The sequence below is a fragment of the Perca flavescens genome, chromosome 5, assembly GCF_004354835.1.
Source record: "Perca flavescens isolate YP-PL-M2 chromosome 5, PFLA_1.0, whole genome shotgun sequence".
Taxonomy (NCBI): Eukaryota; Metazoa; Chordata; class Actinopteri; order Perciformes; family Percidae; genus Perca; species Perca flavescens.
This window is the reverse complement of record NC_041335.1, coordinates 27,832,162-27,853,862: the sequence shown is the minus strand read 5'-3', so window position 1 is coordinate 27,853,862 and position 21,701 is coordinate 27,832,162. Positions and strand designations below refer to the sequence as shown.

Genomic DNA, 21,701 nt, shown 5'->3' with positions numbered 1-21,701 from the left:
CAAGGTGTTATGTCTCCACCTAAAGGTACCCTGAGGAACTGAGTGGGAGTCCCGTTTCTGTGTGTGAGCCCCACATGACAAAATGCTGAACTGATAGGCAGGATAATCATATAAACACTGAGCAGCACATTTAATCAGAGACAATTATAGATCTCGGTCACATTTAATGATACATTAGGTACAAGTGGATATGATTAGGCTTGTGAAATTAGTGGAATACTGTATGCATCCAGTTACACCCTCATATCTGTACCGTTTTAAATAAAAAATAGCAGAGTACAATTCACAATTAATTCAGTTGTGTATTATGCATTAAAAGTAGTTTTATTTTTCAACTTGAACAATAGATTTACATAATCCCAAAACAAATGTACAATGATGTTTGTGCTTATCTACAAAAAGTTTTTTAAGTAGCTAACAATATACAATAAAGGGATACTAAAGAGGGGGTAAATTACATGAATTCAGAAAGTTTTTCCTTCACTTTCTCTTCAATGTTTGCATGGTATTTCATTTGGGAAAGCAGGGCTTTGGCGGCTTGAAGCTCTCCTGAGAAAAAAAGAGAGTGCAAAAAGAAGTTCAATCACTGACTCACTCAGTTACTCTAGGAAAGCTTCAGAATAGATTACAAAACAAACACAGGAATGAGTGGGAGGAACAGAAAATGTTTTAATGCAACATCTGAATATAGTACCTCTAAGAAGGGCAGCATCTATCTCCTCTGTCAAGACTGCCAGTTTCCCTGCAAGAGAGGAGGAGACACGTTCCAGTAATATATGTGTTAACAACACATGGCACATAGCACACAAAGCACACTCCCCTCTGAGAGTAACTGCTTTATTTTAGGTTAAATAAACCACATTAGAAAAATCTAAAAGACATATTTTGTTCACACAATTAAAGCTATAGTGCGTAGTTTCTGTCTCTCCCATGACAATAAGTAATGACAACAAAAATGTTGTTGCATCCACATGATACAAGCCTTCCGTGATCGCGCACCACCCCATACCTGCCAACACTCCCGTTTTTTCCCGGGTTTCTCCTGTTTTTCAGCCCTATCTCCCGGACCGCTCCCGGTTTGTTATTTCTCCCGGAAAACTCCTGTAATTTGCATGGCCCAAACTCCTTTATAAATAATCGGACCAATATGTTTGTCTAATGTTGACCAGTTGCCAGATCTTGTGTGAAACACATCCTATTCACACAATCCACACATCATATACAATTTTCAACCCGTTTGTCACCTCAACCTGGCAACCTATAACCCAGTTTCGCAGTTGATCTCTGCGCAAGCTTCGCGGAAAGTTCAGACCCGAAAGCGAGCCAATAAAAATGGCAGGTGAAGGCGGTGTTCCCGCAAAGAAATTGAAATATAGCTGTAAATTTCAACAGTGTTGGGCGCAACAATTTACATGCATCTTACCTAGTCATATTGACAACCTCCACGCTTTTTGTAAGGTGTGTCGCATTGATTTTAATGTAGCGCACGGCGGGGAAAAATGACATTAGCCAGCACATTAAAACACAGCGGTTCTTACAGTACACTTACCATGAGATAATTTCTCATTTATTTATGGTCACCATTTTTTATGCATTAGCCATTCAGTGATTCCGTAACTACCTTTCTATATATTAGTTTTCATTGTACATGGCAGAGTCCGCAATTCCCGCCCTGAATCCAAATTGCCTATATATGCCTACCAACAACGTGAGTTTGTTTTGTTGCACTGTGAACAGATACACCAGTTGCTCTTCCGTTGTATTCCTGACAAAGCAGCTGCTCGAGGAGTGCTGGAGTGCACTTGCTGTTACCATGGTAATCAGAGGTGTCACACCAAATCAACCAGAACTTAAATCTTAAGGATTACAACTTTAACCCCTAAAACAAAGAAATGCCTCAGCCAGTGAGAAATTCAGCCATTAAGTGATTTTCATGTCTTACACTGTTTCATTTTAAAGCGCCCATATCATGCTCATTTTCAGGTTCATAACTGTATTTTAAGGTTGTACCAGAATAGGTTTACATGGTTTAATTTTCAAAAAACACCATATTTTTGTTGTACTGCACAGCTCTCTCTCACTGCTGCAGATCCTCTTTTCACCTTGTCTCTGTTTTAGCTACAGAGTGAGACCTCTTTTCATCTTCTTCTTCACTACTATCTTTGATTGCACTCGCACATGCTCAGTAGCTCAGATGTAGAGCATGTCAGCTAGCTAACTCTAGAGACAGTAAAAGAAAGCCTGTTTCTCCAACTTTGGTCAGTTACAAGGCAGGATTAGCTGGGAGACTTCTAAATGAGGGCGCACATGTAAGTAGTTCTTTTGTAGATTATGGTGAACTTGTGTGTGTTGTAGCAGTGCTTTGCTATTGAGAACGACGTAGCATGCTAGCGTTAGCATGCTAACGCTAACGCTACGAGCTAACGGTCGCGGTTAGCCAGCTCGTTTCGGATTGTGACGTCACAAGCCGGGCCGATTTTGAACAGCTCACTAGGAGACTGAAGGCAGGACACATTCAGAAACCATATCTCACTCAAAACAGCATGGATGGATTTTTTTCAAAGTTTGTATGTGTGTGGAAACACCAGAGACACAAAAGAACACACAAAAATCCCAGAAAAAGTGATTTTTTCATATGGGCACTTTAATAACGTTTTGAGGCCTGGAGAGGTAAAACTAGCCAAAAATCTTGAACAGCTACACATCCGTTGTGTCAGCAGCACCAATTAACCAGGTTCATGTACTCAACGTCCACCTGTGCTGAATTATCATCACTCAACCACTTTCGCTCAATACATTTTACAGGCATATTTATTTACCTTTTGTGTCTTGGCCTATCTTATTGGCTTCCTTTGGAGTCCTAGCTTTATCAAGGGCTTCGTTGATTTCCATCAGCTCCATTAAAAACTCCAAATCCGCCCCGGAGTCGGTGCCCTCTTCTATACGCATCCCCTCCAGCTCCAGCTGAAACATAGGATGGGAGTTCATCAAACTCAACTGCTCCTTCAAATACATGTTACTACACATACATACATGTCATACTAAGATAGTAAGGATGTTTCTCTAGAACAAGCGATCAGACAGACAGAGCTTGCGGTTATAAAAAAATAAACTGTTCATTAGAAGGACTCACCATATAAAGACCACGACTCAAAGGCTTAAGCAGAGTCTGGTAGGCTTTGTTCACAAGAGCAGAGTGGCTTTCTGAATACTCCTGTTCTTTCTGCAAAAGAGGGTTCTGTTAAGTTTGCTTCTAATCGTGCTCAGCGCATATTCATTCATTAAAAAGGGAAAGCAAATATGTGTTATTGTGATTTTTAACACATATTCACATTATCCAGAGTTACACGTCAAACTGTCACAAAAGGGAATAACATCTGAGCAATTTTACACCTTGTCATCACAATCCATAAACCACTGTCTCTCCAAATCCTTGGTGATACTGACAATCAGGTGTATGACATACAGCTTCTCTTTTGTAGTCGAGCAGTTTGGGACACTTCAAGTGATCCAGGTGTAAGTTTGACACGACAGACGTGTGGAAACAAAAATATCTTGGAAATGGTTGGCAGATCCGTGTACATTTTGCAGCTATCAGGTCTGTCAACTCTTGTGAAAATCAATAGTGCCTAGCTCTGGCCCATGGGCCCATCGTGGGGAGCTGTTTCTGTAATAACAACCAGTGCAGTAGGTGGCTGCCTTGTAGCCTTGTATAAGTAATGAGTTTTCTATATATGATGAAGACCCCTGAGGCTGGAAGATGTCTAATTAAGAAAAAAATGGCCAGAGGTGCTAATAAATAAAACAGAGTCAGTACAATATTGGACAGGTTGTGTGTGTAGAAACCATTTAGGCTACCTCTCCTCTCTCACATTCTGCTGAATATGAGTAAGCTCTCATTTCATATCTTGACAACATTTTGCATTGTGCTTTTGCACCTGCGTGTACAGAATAAATTACGTGCACAGCAACACACCTCCTCTCCTCCTTGTACTCATAATGCTTATTCTTATGCCAGGCAACGTTTTTTAATGATCCACGAGGGGGAAACAGGATAATGTGAACATTTACCGCTTTGTAAAATAACCTATAAACACATTTAACTTAAAACTGCTCAGATGCATTTGGAAAAGTCTTATTTCTTTCATTGACATTTTTAAAGCTGCACTAGTCAAGGTTTTTATGTAAAATATAGGCCCACCTGTCTCACATCAGCCTAGCCTCGGGCTGAATGTGATTTACCAAGTACATCAAACCTACCTTTCCTCACAAGATCTGGTGTTAGAAAGGTACACTTTATCTGCCTATAATAAGTAGGGGTGGGGGAAAAAATCGATACAGCATAGTATCGCGATATTTCTCGTGGCAATACTGTATCGATACACAGGCGCCAAGTATCGATCTTTTATTATTTAAATTGCACATCAGAATTTAACTTTTTGGTAGTATAATAATAATAAAATCAATTGCTTATTCAGTCCACCAGATGGCGCTGTTTGTTTTCTGGTGAGGTCAGCGGGGTGACTGTCAGCGTGCAGGAGGATGTAGATAAAATAAACATGGCAACGTCAGAGAAAGAAATCAGAAATGCACCATCTGCGTTTAAATCAAGTGTTTGGACTTTTTTCGGATTTTTTAACAAGGAGGGGACAACTGAGATGGACATGAGACATGGGATTTGCAAGGAGTGTCGTATGCAAATAAAATACTCAGGGAATACCACAAACATGAGGGCTCATCTCACACGCCACCATCCAGAGTTAGCGTTAGCCGAGGACGGTAAAGCTAATGCTAAACCAGCTCCGCCGAAAAACCAACCAACACTGGACACACTTAGCTTGACAAAGCTACCTCCCAATTCAGAGCGAGCTAAGAAATCGTGACCTAAGTATCGTGACCTAAGTATCGTGATAATATCGTATCGTGGTACCTCTGGTGATTCCCACCCCTAATAATAAGTTAAATATCAAAAGTGAAGGTAAGAGAAGATCAAATGTATTTCCTAAACAGCAGCGAGGGAATGTTCCATCCAAAGTCAAGTGGGCATGTCAAAATTAGACCTTCTTCCTGTCTTTTCTCTTTAATATCTGTCAGTATAAAGCACCATCATGAGTTGTCTGTGTGCATTTTATTGATGACATTCTATAGAATTTCTTGAAGGGGATCTCAAAGCAGCAGAGGTAGAGATATCCTGACTTTTAGTCCCTAGTATGGGTCAAGCCCTAGTCTCACATTGCCAGACCTTCCCCCACAGCGCTGGCGAGTTCACACAGCTTTCCGTGATGGGAGAAAAAAAGTGCTCTGGTTTATTGGCATTTCTTTAAACCAATCACAATCGTCTTGGGCAGCGCAGAAACGGCGCCACTGCAAAATAGCCTCAGGGAAGAACTTGTTTGGGTGGAACATGTGTACGTTCAAAGGTTGTTTAGTCGTGCAACAGAAAATTCAGATTGGACAGATAGTATAGCTAGCTGTCTGGATTTACCCTGCAGAGATCTGAGGAGCAGTTAACCATAGTCCTCATACTGTAATTAACATGCTAACACAAAGAAAGCGGAAGGTAACGGACATCCGGCCGAAATGAAAGACATTCGGCGGAATTTACGGCGGCACCTGAACAATCCTGGAAGTGGAATGTTGTGGATAAAGACTAGTCAAGCCCTACAACACTGCATCCTACATTTCCCATGATGCAACTTGATAGCACATTTAATTGGACCCTCCCTGCCAGGTAAACATTTCAATAACTAATATCTACACAGAACAATTTAATTAAGAACACTTGCTGACACCACTTTCAGTGAAGTTTGTAAGTCTGTCACCTTTTCATTTATTCATGTTTTGTTTAAATTATTTTCCTATTTATTTTTCTTTTATTCTTATGTCATCTGTATTTGTATATGTACAATGTATGTTTACGAACTGAGATGAAAAAAAACAGTCTATGGTAAACACCCATGTTAGGGATGCTAATTTAGATTTTTTTTTTCTGACCGATAGCCGAGCAATCATTAACCGTTAGCTGACAAGCAAGCAATTGAGCCCCAGTTCACGATGGACGTGGAAAAATGAAGTGGAAATCAGTGGAGTGCCTCTTTTAAATTACAGTTCAGTTAACAATTACCTTCTAAAAATATGAGGATTTCATATTTTTCTTAGGATATGTTTGGATTTTTGTTGTCCATATTAAAGTAGCAATTTGAATATGTCACCTTAATTAAGAAAATAACTGGGGCATGAATTAATGACACAAATAATCATTATTCATGCCTTATATCCACAATTTTTCCTCCTCTGACCAAATATGCTTTTAAGTCAAAAGTTGAATTTCAGCTTTAACTGCACAGCTTATTTTAGACATGTAAGTCATTACTTTACCTTAAAAACTCTTCAAGTAAATTAAGCTGTTAATACCACAGTTCCACTCTAGCAGGAGTTAGGAAATACATGAAGAACAGAAGACTGCTCGCTTGCTTACTTAACCTTTACTTAACTTGTAATGAATTTTACTTACTTAAAACTTAGCATTCAATTTGTTTCGCAAACTTTATTTGTCCCACATTTTTGGACTCTCATGCTTTTGCCTTTTAGTGTTTTTAATACTATTTGTGCTGACTTACTTATCTTTAATCATACTTTATTCTTTTCTAAAGATTATTCTTTTGGGCTCCTCCGCCTCCAATGGACAGGACAGCCAGGTGAGAAAGGGGAGAGAGAGGGAGACATGCAGGAAATCGTCACAGGTCGGACTCGCAAGTTGTCCTCCTTTTTTTTTTAAAGCAATGCTTTCATCTTCTCAATTGTTGCGATTTTGAAATCTTGAACTGCTTCCATTGTCTTGACCTTATTTGCCTGGTACCTTAATATAGGGAAAACAGCCTTTTAAGGGCCTATATTTTTCAATGTCTTTCGAACTCAACTTGTGATTTTTGCCCAGAGTTATTCCCTTGATTAAATCATAATGAATCACACTAATAAAACAACAATGCACAGTCAGGTGGCCCAAAAGGGACAAAGAGTCTAACCCAAATTTGTGTCTCGCACTTGTACTAATACACCATGTTACTGAACTGATCTCTATTCAGATTCCCCTCACATCCCCCTGCCTACCACAGATTTCTGGCTGAAGTTGTCTGGATGTAGAGACCGCTGGAGCTGCAAGTATCTTTTCTGCAGTTTGTGTGTGTCCAGTGTGAATGTGTAGTCACTGAAAAGAGGCAAACACATGGTAACATTAAATGTTTTGCTTTACAGGCTAACTTGATAAATAAAATGTTGAGGAGTAATAAAAAGATTAGAACAAGGTACTCACCAATTCATTATTTTAAAATAGGATGTCCCTTCTTCTGGGGGCTGGACTACTTTGCATGACATGCAGAAGAATGCAGGTGTTGTGTCAAGAGGCTGTCTGCAGTTCCAGCAGTTCTGTTGGACTTGACCTGTACAGTAATTCCTGGGTGAACTGACTGGGTTACTGTAGTAAATGAGCTTTCTTTGCTTTCCCAGTGATTTGAAGTGCATGTTGCTGTTCCATGTGTCCTTGAGAAAGCTGATAGCCATAACATGTGCTGAACATGTAACAGTTTTATAAACAGACTGTCTGTTCGACATCGGCCAATTTGGGTGCACTAAAGCCCGGGATAAGCACACAATCCGCAAAGAGTTAAATGGCAACATCTCTGAAATTAAAATACACTATTTAGAGCCGTTGTGCAGTCAATTAAAACATGATCTTCCTCTTACTGTCCTAACCGGTCCAAACATCAACAACTCTCTTCCAGAAAGATAGCGGAAGAGCGTTCTTCTTCTACGTTTGTTAAAAGCACCACACTGCCATCCGTCGTCTTGGCGGTGTAAGCGGAGAACTGTCTCGGAGGTGCTGGAGACTCACTTGAAAAACAACAGCTAACGTTAGCAAGTGGAGTTGCTAGCAAACGCAATTTGTTAGCAACTGTTGTTAACATTAAAGTAGCGTTGGATTTGATCGCAACACACCAAACGTAGTAAGTTGAACATCATAGCAGTTTTAATACATGTTAGCAGTTCATCACTGTCATATTAACTACAGCGGTTGCTATGGTGGAAACTTCTGAAGACACAGAGAGAGAAAGCCGGGGTGTAGCGTTAGCTGGGTTAGCGTACTAGCTAACGTGTTTCAACAGCAAACCATGTTATTGTTTGTGGTCACTGTATGTAGCTAAGTAGCGTGTTGTGAGATACCAGTGTGCTTCCGCACAGATAGCATGTCACATTATTTAATGGTACATTGAAAAAGAATCACCCATCTTTAACTCTTTGTTGAAAAGTGCCTGCTCAGCTAACGTTACATAGCCAGATGACAAAGACACCCCTCCCATGCTAACGTTACGAGCGGAGAGTGATGGATAATAAGTACATCCATCTAAATTATCATATATCTGAAAACACAACACATATACCACGATATAATACACATTTGTTGATGAGAGCAACCGCCAACATAGTGTATTGTAATGTATTGTTGTTTAAACATAACTTGAATCAGTAATACGCATGCAAGTAACTTTATTTACGCTTTTTGCTTAGGTATGTCACTCCCAAGTATGTTAAAAAAAACAAAGAAAAAAACAGCTGAAACCAAATGTCTATCTCCCATTTTCTTCTTCAGGTCTTATATTCAATCCTATAGCGGTAAGAAAGGCAATGGTCCATGAAGAGTTTTGGATACACGGAGAGTGGCTTGTCCACCAAGGTCATCATCAGACACTGGAGCACCGATAAAACACTCAAAACTGGTGAGTATGTTATTTACTAAGTGTGGTTGTTGTGCTGCTACGTATTCTACCTATACCAGGCTACAGCACTGCAAACAGTATGCAAACGTTTCTATGAACTGGGGTCAGTGTAATAATTCTTATTTGGCCAAGGGTCAAACTAGGCGTCTTTACAGTTTCCTAACAAAGTGCAAGCTCTTATGAATGCCAACTCCGACTTCTTTTGTGTATGTGTAGGTGTGTGTTTTTGGAGGGTGTGGGGGAGCAAAAGGTGACAGTACAGTATTCCAGAGAGATACTAGTTGGAGACAGCCGCTTCTATAAGGTAAACAGGATCTCCTCCTGAAGGTCGCTTCTCAAGGCCCCCACAGACAATACTCTGGGTATTATTAACGGAAATGGCTAAGAATAGAGAGGAGGGGGAGCAAGGTGGCTCCTCTGGCGGTCGTGTTGTTTGGGTTAAACAAGCCAAAACGGAACATCATCTTTAGAAGATTGACTTCTCAAGCTTACAAGCTGGGTGTGTCACACTCACACAAGGCTGGAGGTTGATATGGAGGGCTTTATCTGGCTCTTATGTACAGCAGCGGCATAGAAGTAGTTGTGGTTCTCTCTTTGCTGTTTACGTATGGAGTTATTGAGCTTTACAGTTTGGATTTGTAAGTAGAAATATTTTGTGTTAAGTGCATTACTAGCCTTTTTATCAATTCTTATGCACCGATTATGTTGTTCACATGTGCTTTTTTAAGTTTGGTTATATTTCATCCAACAACTTGGAGTAATAACTTAAATGGTTTTTGCTGCCTGTGTGCCAGGTGTAAATATGAGGCTCATATAAGATTCATTGCTAATCAGGGGTGGGCGATATGGAAAACAGTCCTCTCTCACGTTATATGTGATTCTTTTTCACATTATGATAATACATTTTTTTCTGGAACATAAATTAAAAATTGTTAATGGATAAAATAACCACATAGAAATATCATTATATTGCCCACTTCTAGCCCTAGTTGGTAGTGATGCATCTATGCAATACCATGGATCTGCACCATTACTGACACATAGGATATTGGCCAGTATGACTGCTCTATGTTACTTTTTCTTTATCACTGTGTTTATTGCATAACAAGGTTATTTTTAAGACATTTTTCAATGTATACTTTACTTTAAGTATCAGAGTACTCTATACAGTTTGAAGCACTTAGTTTTGGTGTCATAGTCAGCATCAGAAAAGATAAAGTGGGCCCAATGCATCCCTGCTAATAATGCTGCCCTCCCAATGAAATTCAGGTGCATAGGTTTTTCTTGATTAAGCCAATCTGATAGTTAATTTACTCATTTATTTTATGTATAGTCTGCGTACACTTTCTGGGCAGCTGCCTGTGGGATATTTGTTTTTTTTTCATTGGGACAACCCATTAATAATTCTCTTAAATCTTGAAGGGACTAAATTAAAATGCAGACACATTGACTTCATGTTTTATCGTTGGTTGCTTTGCCATTTGGCAACAACATTTGAAAATGCTATTTCTAGTATAACACTTCTTTTGAACAGCAAGATTAATTGTGTCTATTTAACAATAGTTAAATCACTAACATGGTAGCCCACTCAGTAATGTCAATCAGGCATTTCTTTGTCACAACAAGTTCAATACTCCTTCAAATTAACCATCTGGAATGACCTTGTTAGTTAGTATTGTAGTATTGATTTTTTTGGCTTGGTATTGTGTTGTGGTCCAGGTAAAGGCTGTTAAGGCATTAAGGTGGAGACACACCAAGGAGACGGTAATAGGCCATTGTTTCAAGTTAGGCCGACAGTGAGTGTTCCGTTGCCTTAGTTTTTGCAGTCTGTCCCGCACTGTCACCCGTAGTTGACCCTCGTTGGCTTTTTTTCAACCTTTTCAATATTTTGAGTTCGCATCGCAGCCGGTCTGTTAGAGAAATCACTCTGATTGGCTGTTCAGCTTAAGCAAATTAGTGCACGAGAAAAAAAACAAAAACAGGAAAGGTGAGCAAAAGCAAGCAAACAACTAAGTCAAGAGGGCATACACGGAAGGCTCTTCTCATTTTTCATCTTATCTGATCAATCCAATACACAATAGGGCTGTCAAAACTGGCCAAAAATGAAATTTTTATGTTCCTTCTTAAAAACACCGGTTCGGGGCGCCCTAGTAGCTCACCTGGTTGAGCATGCACCCCATTTTCTACGGCTCAGTTCTTACCGCAGTGGCACAGGGTCAATTCCGACCTGAGGCCCTTTGCTGAATGTCATCCCCCTCTCTCTCCCACTGTCCTATCCAAAAAAGCCCATAATAGCCCAAAAAAAGAAGGTTTGAACTATTCAAATATGTTGGGTTTTTTGCACATTATGTCCCTTAAGAGGGTAAATGTACATAGAGATACATAACTTATGATACATGTCTTTCTAAATGTCTACATACATACTACAAAAAAACTGAATAATATAATGTCCGTAAAACTTTATTTAAAGACCTCTCTCCCTCTGCACCCAGGTTGGTGCTAGTCTGAGAATTGAGCCCCCTAGCAAGCAAGGTAGCTAACTAACCAGCCGGCTGGCCACTAACTTAGTACAATTTAAAAACTTAATGGTACATTCACATCTTGTGACACTGTAGGAAAGAACATTGCTAGCACAAGATGATTGACAACTTTGTATGGCTTATTTTCTGTAATCAGTATAGCATAAAAGCATGGTGGGTTCTTTTAATTAGCAAGCTAGCTAACTAGCCACCTATCTGCTGACATGGAGAGTTATTTCCTCTCACACAGGCGCAGAGCGTATGTGCTAGTTGGCCGTCGACTGTAGTCTTTGCGGTGTGTTAAATTGCAACTTTTTGGCCAAGACACAGGGCTACACCACAGTTGGCCTTCATCGCCACTAGTTCTTTGCCGTCTGCCTAGTGTGTCAGGACCTTTTAGGGGGAAGGAGATTTTTATTTTGAAAGTAGGGTTTTATATATAATTCAGTATATCACTGTACTCACTTATGATTGTCCTCAACTCTTTTTTTTTTTTTTTTTTTTTTTTTTTTTTTTTTTTCTCTCCCCCCCCCCACAGATAAACCATGATCCCCATCACTGAGTTGCGGTACTTTGTGGACACACAGCCGGCATACCGCATCCTGAAACCATGGTGGGATGTGTTCACAGACTACATCTCCATTGTTATGCTTATGATTTCTGTGTTTGGGGGGACACTGCAGGTCACCCAGGACAAGATGATCTGCCTGCCCTGCAAATGGGTGGTCAACCAGACCTGCAGGAAGAACTTCAATTCTACTCTCTCCCCATCATTGTTCTTGGAGCCCAAAGGGATCCAGTATGATCTGGACCGCCACCAGTACAACTATGTGGATGCTGTGTGCTATGAGAATAGATTGCACTGGTTTGCCAAGTATTTTCCTTACCTAGTATTACTTCACACCCTTATTTTCCTAGCTTGCAGCAACTTTTGGTTTAAGTTCCCACGGACTAGTTCCAAACTAGAGCACTTTGTATCCATCCTACTGAAATGCTTTGACTCTCCATGGACAACTAGGGCACTGTCAGAAACCGTGGTCGAAGAGAGTGACCCAAAACCAATGAAAATGAACGGCTCAATGGACCACAAGGAGTCCGTTATCAGTGAGGATGTTGAAGCCAGTGTTCCTATGCTCCAAAGAACAAAGACACGCCTTGAGCAGGGCATTGTAGATAGAACAGAAACCGGGGTTTTGGACAAGAAAGAGGGTGAACAGGCAAAAGCACTCTTTGAAAAAGTCAAAAAGTTCCGTATACACGTTGAAGAAGGAGACATTGTATACAGACTGTATATCCGTCAGACTATCATCAAAGTCATCAAGTTTATTTTGATAATCTGCTATACAGGGTATTACGTGCATGATATTCAATTCAGTGTTGACTGTTCGGTGAATATAGAGAGCCTGACCGGTTACAGCATGTACCGATGTGCTCACCCCTTGGCTACACTTTTTAAAATATTAGCCTGTTTCTACATTAGCTTAGTAATGGTGTATGGTTTGATCTGCATGTACACACTTTCCTGGATGCTTCGGCGCTCTCTAAAGAAGTACTCCTTTGAGTCGATACGGGAAGAGAGCAGCTACAGTGACATACCCGATGTGAAGAATGACTTTGCATTCATGATGCACATGATAGATCAGTATGACCCTCTGTACTCCAAACGCTTCGCTGTGTTCCTCTCAGAAGTAAGCGAAAATAAGCTGAGGCAACTCAACCTCAACAATGAGTGGACACTGGACAAGCTCCGGCAAAGGATTACCAAGAACTCTCAGGAGAAGTTGGAGTTGCACCTTTTCATGCTGAGTGGCATTCCAGACACAGTATTTGACCTGATGGAGCTGGAGGTTGTTAAACTGGAGCTTATCCCTGATGTCACCATCCCGCCGATCATCGCCCAATTGGTCAACCTGCGGGAGCTGTGGCTTTACCACACACCAGCCAAAATCGAAGCTCCTGCATTGGCTTTTTTGCGTGAGAACTTGAAGTCTCTGCACATCAAGTTCACTGACATCAAAGAGATTCCCTTATGGATCTACAGTTTGAAGAATCTTAGTGAGCTTCATCTCACAGGGAATCTCAGTGCGGAGAACAACCGTTACATTGTCATTGATGGGCTCCGGGAGCTCAAGAGGCTCAAAGTTCTTCGTCTGAAGAGCAATCTCACCAAGCTACCTCAGGTAGTGACTGATGTGGGCTTGCACCTCCAGAAGCTTTCCATCAATAATGAAGGCACCAAGCTGATGGTGCTCAACAGCCTGAAGAAGATGGTCAATCTGACCGAGCTAGAGCTCATTCGCTGTGATCTAGAACGCATACCACACTCAATCTTCAGCTTGCACAACTTGCAGGAGATTGATCTAAAAGACAACAATCTAAAGACCATCGAGGAGATCATCAGCTTCCAGCACCTTCATCGGCTGGTCTGCCTTAAGCTCTGGTACAACCAGATTGCCTATATTCCCATCCAGATTGGCACACTGACCAACCTGGAGAAACTGTACCTGAACAGAAACAAGATCGAGAAGATCCCCAGCCATTTGTTTTATTGCCGCAAGCTGCGCTTCCTGGACCTGAGCCATAACAACCTAACTGATATCCCTACCGACATAGGCTTCCTCCAGAATCTTCAGTACCTGGCAGTTACTGCCAACAGGGTGAGTACTTGAATAAATACTGTTTTCCATTATTTAAATCTTTTTGGATTGTACGTTGGATTGTTTTCTGAAAATTTTTTGTTACAAATACTAATATCTCTCCGTTTGCCTCCCAACACAACACCCTCCCCACCTTGAAATAAAGATTGAGGTTCTGCCTAATGAGCTGTTCCACTGCAAAAAGCTTCGCACTTTGAACTTAGGGAACAATTGCCTGCATTCTCTGCCATCGCGCTTCGGAGAGCTGACCGGGCTGACACAGCTGGAGCTGAGAGGAAACAATCTGGAGTGTCTGCCTGTGGAGCTGGGCGAGTGCCGACAGCTAAAGAGAACGGGTCTCGTGGTAGAGGAGGACATCTTCAACACCCTGCCCACGGAGGTCAAGGAACAATTATGGAAAATGGACAAAGATCAGGCTTGAACAAGTCTGTGGCTGTGTGTTAAAAATACTGACCAACTGGGCGCTGACACAGAAGGAAGACCTACGCTGTCCTAGAGGGCTTGTTGAATCAGGCAGTAGTTCTGCTGCAGTGCACTGTCAGTAAGGGTAGGTATTGAGAACCAGTAACAGTTTGGTAGAACCAAAATACTGATAGATGCTGATAGATTTTCAGGCCTTTCCATTATAACCAAGTAAGGATGCTTCTTTTAGCAACAATGTAGCAGTGCCATTGTGATCAGCAGCGTGCATTTCCATGTTAGGCTTCTCAGTTATGGTGAAGAAGTAAGCAAAACTTTGGAAATTAAGACAGAATACATTATTAAAATAATCTGTCTAGTAGTGTTAGTTTTACAAATTAGATAGGATGGTGATCGTTAAGACATCTGCCTCTTAATTTCTGTGTAGGGATTGTCAAATTCCGAACTCCCGTTCTTATCGTAACATGCAAAGTAATTTATCATTGAATCGTTTTAGAGGAAAAAATGTGCAAACGTTCACTCACAATATTTGACAAGTAATCTGATTAAATTACCAAATGTTATATTGGTCTATAGGGAATGACTATACCAATTACAAGCAAACTACACAGTCAAGTCAGCAATCCTTGAGATAGAATAGTGGCTGTTCCATGTCTTTCCATCTTGTTTGTCCAGCACTGACACAACCTAAATACTAACTCCCTTGTCATTGTTTTTCTGCTGCAGAGGGAAGACCATGGCCCTCAAATACCTTCATGTGTGCTTGGTTTGAAAATGAACGTATAACAATAAATAACAAATCAGGGATAACTAATAAGTCATGTCAAGCAAGGTTATGGATTCTGAGATTCTTTTGTCTCAGAAGGTGTGTAAGGGAGAGGGTCATTGAGGAGACAAGTAGAGAGGAGAGTGCAAGTGCTGTAGAGACTGATGAGTTGATTGTGGTTGGCCTGAGTCTTGGTAGCAGTACAACATGTGGTATTAGACTAGAGAGTGCAATCCTTACATGGAGCCAGTTTGGCAGAGTGCAGGGTTCGATGGCATCTTATTATTAAGCAGATACCTCACCCGTACTGTCAGTATACTATTCAGTGCTGAAAAGGTTTTGAATGAGAGAAGTCATGTCTGCATCAAAATAATTAAACTGAAGCTTATACAGGAGAAAACAATATTGACATTAAAATGGACCCTCCAGATAGTAAAGAGTTTAGATGAATACAGATGCTTACCTGAAACACTGGATTGGTTTACCCTTTCTGGGACTGGTATACAGTAAGCACTGGCCTACTTGTATGCCCTGATAGTTGAGTGTTATTGTCTGCAAATAACAAGTAAAACATACACGTAAAATCCAACAATATATATACCTGGCCTTGTGTTAATTTCAGTTTATTATAACTTTGTAGGATTAATATTACTAGTGCGGTGCCCTTTAAAAAAAAAGTGCCTGTTTTTAAACGGGTTGATTGTTCGACCTATGGTATTGCTGCTTGCAGCTTTCTCGAGAACCGCTTATCTAAACATCCAAAAAAAACATTAACACTCGCCTCGGACTGCACTTCCTTTCTGTCCATTTCACATTAATGAGAAACACCGTGTTCTCCGGAGAGAAGAGGGGTGAATACCTCTATATATAGTTAAAATAATACTTGCTCTTTGGTGGATTATGTGTTCACCAAATTACAGGAGATGCTTGGACAGAATATTTTTGCCCGGTACATCTGGCCAGTAATTGGAGCTGCGTTGTTATTTTTCTCCTTGTTGTCATTTCATTGTTTTTCCTCGGAATTATGCTGATAGAGACACCAGCTCAGAGCAGGACTTTGTGGCAAGCAGTTTTTAAACTTTTTATCTTCTTTTCAACTTTTTGTTGACTCATCAGTTTGTTTTTACTTAGCTGTCCCCATGCACCAAAATTACAACAGCAGAAGACAGACAGGTGAAGACCAGAGCCCCGTTTCAGGAAGGAGGTTTAACAAACTGAGTCCAACCCTGAACTCTGAGTTGATTTACCCTGAGATGGGAAACTCAGAGTTTTCGGTTCCAGAAGAGCTGATTTGTGTTGGTTCAATCAACTCAGAGTAGGTTCACGCGCGTGCACCACCACTATAAAAAGGCAGAATGAATTGAGCAATGATACTACGATTCACCATGGCAACAACCACAAACAAACTGGTCGGCGGAAATACTCATGCGCACATACAGCGAGTTTGAACATATATTTAGTTAAAAAAGCAACACAGCAGCTGCTGCAAAAGAGAGAAAATTTGCGTGGGAGAAAATTGCTGCTAGAGTAAATGCATAATTTCCAATATTAATATCATATTTAATTATAATATTACTGGTGAAATGGTATTGGACCTATAATCTATTTCATTTAGGTGCAATCCTGCGGGCGAAAAGTACTAGGTACTGAGGCTGCAGCACTATCATTAACATAATTATAATTCATAATCTTTTATTTCAAAGGGTTTACATCAGTCACCTGCAATACTGTGGAACTCCTTTTTAAATGGCTCTTACTGGTTTTGTGTCCAGGAAAAATAAAAAAAAAAAAAAAAAAAAAAAAAAAACGTTTCAGAGCAAGTGACTTCTGACGGCGCTTTGCTAGTGGCTTTACTAATATGCTCTGCATGACCAATGTTGTAAAGAAAATTGCCGTTTGCAAAAAAAAAACTTAATGTGACACAAAGAATGTGCAGGGATGTAGAGCATGTCCACGATGGGTGACGTTAGTGATAAGAGGACGGATAAGGTTATGTAGGCTACATAACTGGTAGACTGGGAAGAAGAACGATTAACAAACTCAGTTATCACTAAACCTGCTTTCTGAAATGGACCCCTGCTCGAGTCAGTCCACAGAGCCCTGAAGCCCCGCCCCTGTTGCTGCAAGAGCACTCCCTATGGTTTATTCACAATTTACACAATTAATATTGAACATGTCCTGTGTCCAAACTGCACCAATTTCGACACACCCTGTCATTTGGTACGGAGCAATGCACTAGCCATGTGTGAAGTATATCTGATGAACTGTTCTCAAGATATTTTAATGACAGGCAGCCGGACATACACACTTATGCAATGTTCAGTGTTAAGTGTTGTTCACCTGTGCATGATATTACAGCCATCTTTAATCTAAAACTATTGAAATTACTCTATTGGATTCATTAAAGTGAAGAAAATATGGAATGCAATCCAAGTTTTTTTTATGTGAAAGAACAATGCCTTAATTAATTAATGCCAATAACCTTAATTTCCCCACAGGGATAAATAAAGTTAACTATCAATGCAACAAGGTCCAAAATGGCCATTTCTTAAAATCCATCGTAGTAAAATTTTAGCTTTTACTTCCAAAAGTGTAAAGCTATGTTCCATTGAATGTAAAGAAAAATTGAAATTCCTACAAATGATTTTGTCATTGGCAGGAAAGATTAAATGTGCAATATGTAATACTGACAGCTAGTGTTTAAAATAGTTACTGCAGTACAAATTAAAAACACTGGAGAGAGTCGTCTCCCCCGACCCCTCCTCCCCAGACTCTAAGTTCACATTGGTTGCCAGGCTGAGACCACAGCATCCGTAGTCTTGCTTTGCCAGACCCTCCTCCAAAGCGCGCTGAAGGAGCATCCACAACAATGTTGCTAGATGCTTGTCTCTCACATAGCCAGACATGACTTCACAGCAGAGTAGCTAATGTAGGATGCTGGATTTTTATATATTTATATTGTCATAGAAGCCCATATATTGTCATAGAAGCCCATGTTCACGCAGAGCTCTGTACCCAACTGACAGACACACTTCCTCAGCTTTAGAGTTACGGTAGGAACCGCTAAAAATAACACTACCTTGCCGTCCTCTCCACCCGACTGAACACACTTTACTGGCTTACAATTACGTCAACAATCGCTAAACACACTGCAAACTCGCGGTCCTCTCTTCCCAATTTCTAGCCCCCCTCTCTTGGTTTAAAATAACTCACCGTTGTCGGCTACGGCTGCTGAACAGGCTACAGCCGTGGCCCGCTTGCCTGGTCCTCTGGTAACGTTAGCAGGGTTAGCATGGCGGCATTAGCCAGGACCAGTCGGGATCACTTTATTGGCTGTTTCTCAGTTTGTTGTTGCGAGTAACCAAACTCGGGTGCTCTAGCTATATAATTCAGTGCGAGTACACAAATGTTGAAATGACATAAAATGCCCGTCCCTTGTAGCCGTGATATATTAGCCTGAAGCTAATGCTGTTCAGGAGGAAATTAGCCAACTCGGGGTTAGTAACGGCTCTGGTCACGCAACTGTTGGGTTTAGGTTGGGTAGAATTTATCTCCGTTTGTTTGCTGCTTTCATGGTTGTCCTAACGTTACAGCTGTAGCGCGCTGGGTTTACATTTTTGCAGGTATATCTGGCAACCCGGCCTGGCTGTCAAAATTCCGTCATGGAACGGAAAAATTTCAAAAGGAGAAAATACTGCCATTAACATTATTGTCAGAAAAGATAGTATTTCAACTTCGCATGTTTCCTTAATATCTGATGACGCATTGGGTCATTTTTTGATTTATTACAGTAAATCTATTACATATTGGACCTTTTTAATAGGACAGTTTTGCTGATTTTTTATATTTTGCTCTGATGTTTCATTATATCACTTTCTGTGGAATTTTCACAAGTGATCATACTTGACACCAGTAATCAATTTGGGCAAATAAAAGATCCATATGGTGTCTCAAGTGTGATTAATAAGATATTATTTTTTGTTGTAGTAGTAGTAGTAGTGTATTAAAATAATCCAGAACATTTTCTACCACTCTTATTTTTTAAAAGATATCTAGAAATTTAGCAGTTGGTTTATATTTTTATTTTATTAATTATGGAAGTGACGGGCTCATTTGGCGAATGGAAATGTTTTCGTTTTTTTAATTGTTTGATGAATTGTTCGCTCGTAGGAGATCTTTATTTCTCATCATTCTTAATTTTTTTTCCTGTCATAAATGGGCCTCCATACTTTTCAGGACAGGTCACCTTAATTGTTATTTATTTCTCGGGTTTCAAAGTGTGTTAGTTTGTTGAGAAATGTTTAATACTTTTTGCCTGAGGGTGAATTTTCTGCTCTTGTGTTTTGCCACAGTAAGCAGCACCATGCTAAAAATGTGGAATTCAAGATCAATGCACAGCTCTGACACAGCACAACACACAATAGGGGCTCTCGTGTTTACCCTGAGAACAAAAATATATCCGTGCTATATGTTTTTATAAATCTAACTGCAAAGAAACGTGGACGCTAGCATTATACAGTACAGTAACTGGGTTGAAAGCAAATAGTTTGAGGCATGTACATTTATTTTAGTAACATGTTTAACTATGCTATATTGTGCAATATTGCCTTTATTTATACTATGTAAACGTTAGTAGTGATGTAGTTTTCTAATGTGCATGGGCATTCTTTGTGTCACATTCAATTAACTAAAATGATGGGGAGAATTTCAAGTTAAGTAGATTAGAGGAAGATTTTTGGTCCCTGAGAATGCTTTTGCATTATAGCACCTCTCCCACAAGTTACATTTAGGTGAATGCAAATAATGATATACAACACATGTTTTGTATGTAGTCTGTCTGGAAAGGTTTGACTGAATGACTGCTAGCCTTAAGATAAAAATGGTATCAGTATCAAGTATTTTAAAGCTACATTGTGTAAGAATTTCTCCCATCTAGCGGTGAAATTGTATATGACAACCAACTGAATATTACTTTCTAGCCCCTCCCATTCCGATTGCGTTTTAACTGCTATGGTGGCCGAACCCAAAATTAGCTCTTATTATCTCCATCGTTTACATGCAGCTGTTCTAGCCACTCCAATATTAACTTTGGTCTTGTTGCTTTGCCGGTCGCGTTGTCGTTTTTATTCTCTTTTTCGCTTCCCTGGCGAGTAATCTCCCCCTGGCATACGTCACAGTGCCACTGAGTTTAAAAGTGCGAAAGGCGGAGGTATGTCCCTCTTTGGCTAATGTATTTTAAAGATGGAGGCGCAACATGGTGACCGTCATTCGAGCGAGTCGCTCATATGTATTCTAAATGATTCTGAATGGCAGATTCTACGCTTATGAGAATACTTTGATTAGTTAGTGGAAGTAATTACACACGAATGAGCACATATGTGTGTGAAAGAACAAAGAGGGGTTTTGCTAAGAATCAACTCAAAAAATTACACAATGTAGGTTTAAGTTTATTTATTAGAACTACTCAGAAAAAACAATTATTTGACTTAAGGTAAATACTTTGTTTTTCTATGAGTAGTTCTTAAAAAAAAAAAAAAAAAAAGATTTATCCTAAGTCCCATCTGGAACATTTTAAATGACATCCAGAACACCTCAGCAATACCCCACAGATTAGGACAATTAACTATCCTAATTAAGACTGACAGCAGAGAACACGATGTCCAATGTGAAGTTTTTCAGTGAGCACTACAAATAAATGGTCAGTACGTTAAAAATGCAACGTGTAGGTTGCTAGTAAAGTGGTATCAGTAAATGGTATAGCTTTTTGTATCTCAAAGTTATTGTTAATATTTTTGTTCTGTTTTTTCTCCTTTTTAATAATTTTGACTATTTTTTTCATTTTGACAGCTATTGTATTATTACAATATAACTACATTTCTCAGGAAACCAGCTAGTACTACTCACTTCTTTTTTTGAGTTGATTGCCTGTTTTTTATGACACCTAGTATTAATTTAAACAATTGTTTTTTACAGTTACAGTTTTATATGCATTTCTATACATTCTTTTCTAGTTTGGTGTGTTTAATATTAACTGCTGGTTTAAAAGAAAATGTTTGTGTTTTTAAAGAAACCACTTGGTTTAACATTGATTCTGTGGTTTACTCAATGACCATAAGAATTGAGCTGAATTTCTCCTCTTAAAATCATTATTTTTGGGTACAAATGATTTTCCCAGCTCAAATCCAATCATAGTTGATGAAAGTTGGCTTCATGCAGTGTTGGGTTGCCAAAGATTTTTTTTTAATTATTATTAATAAGGAAATCATCAGTGTATCAGTATTGACATGAATGATGTGGCAGTGAGTATTCTGTTTGTCTGTCCCATCTTCCCCTGCACACCATCCACTAGAGGTAAAATAAAATAATCTTGGTTGACCTAATTTGTCTTTGTGTCTGTTGGGCAAGTGTTTAAATGTTCCAAATGACTCCGTTCTGTTGTATTTTGTTGTTTGGTTGAGAATCTGTTAACTACCTAGCCCTGTGTTTGGGATTATGCACCCCTAAAGCACAAAATCAACTGACATGATGAGGGCTTTCAGGTGTTTCATGTATTTAATCAAATGAC

General features: G+C 39.8%; 2 protein-coding genes across 3 annotated transcripts; one reads left to right on the top strand and one right to left on the bottom strand.

Annotated features, from left to right (window-relative positions):
* Nucleotides 1-293: 293 nt before the first annotated feature.
* Nucleotides 294-8,028, bottom strand: hscb (HscB mitochondrial iron-sulfur cluster cochaperone). The gene is made up of 6 exons (XM_028577325.1): nt 7,313-8,028; nt 7,111-7,207; nt 3,134-3,223; nt 2,820-2,964; nt 695-742; nt 294-549 (listed from the first exon to the last, which is right to left on the bottom strand). The coding sequence occupies exons 1-6, from the start codon at nt 7,675-7,677 to the stop codon at nt 455-457; spliced, it is 840 nt and encodes a 279-aa protein (XP_028433126.1). The 5' UTR covers nt 7,678-8,028; the 3' UTR covers nt 294-454.
* On the top strand, nt 7,772-16,380 carry lrrc8ab (leucine rich repeat containing 8 VRAC subunit Ab). 2 transcript variants are annotated; one of them, XR_003692539.1, is made up of 5 exons: nt 7,772-8,003; nt 8,648-8,774; nt 11,832-13,950; nt 14,096-14,497; nt 15,097-16,380. XR_003692539.1 is itself a non-coding variant. In XM_028577324.1 (4 exons), the coding sequence occupies exons 3-4, from the start codon at nt 11,839-11,841 to the stop codon at nt 14,369-14,371; spliced, it is 2,388 nt and encodes a 795-aa protein (XP_028433125.1). In that variant the 5' UTR covers nt 7,772-8,003; nt 8,648-8,774; nt 11,832-11,838; the 3' UTR covers nt 14,372-15,058. The 2 variants fall into 2 exon arrangements, 1 of the variants encoding a protein (XP_028433125.1); XM_028577324.1 differs by lacking the exon at nt 15,097-16,380 and having other exon boundaries at nt 14,096-15,058.
* The last annotated feature ends 5,321 nt before the right edge of the window (nt 16,381-21,701 follow it).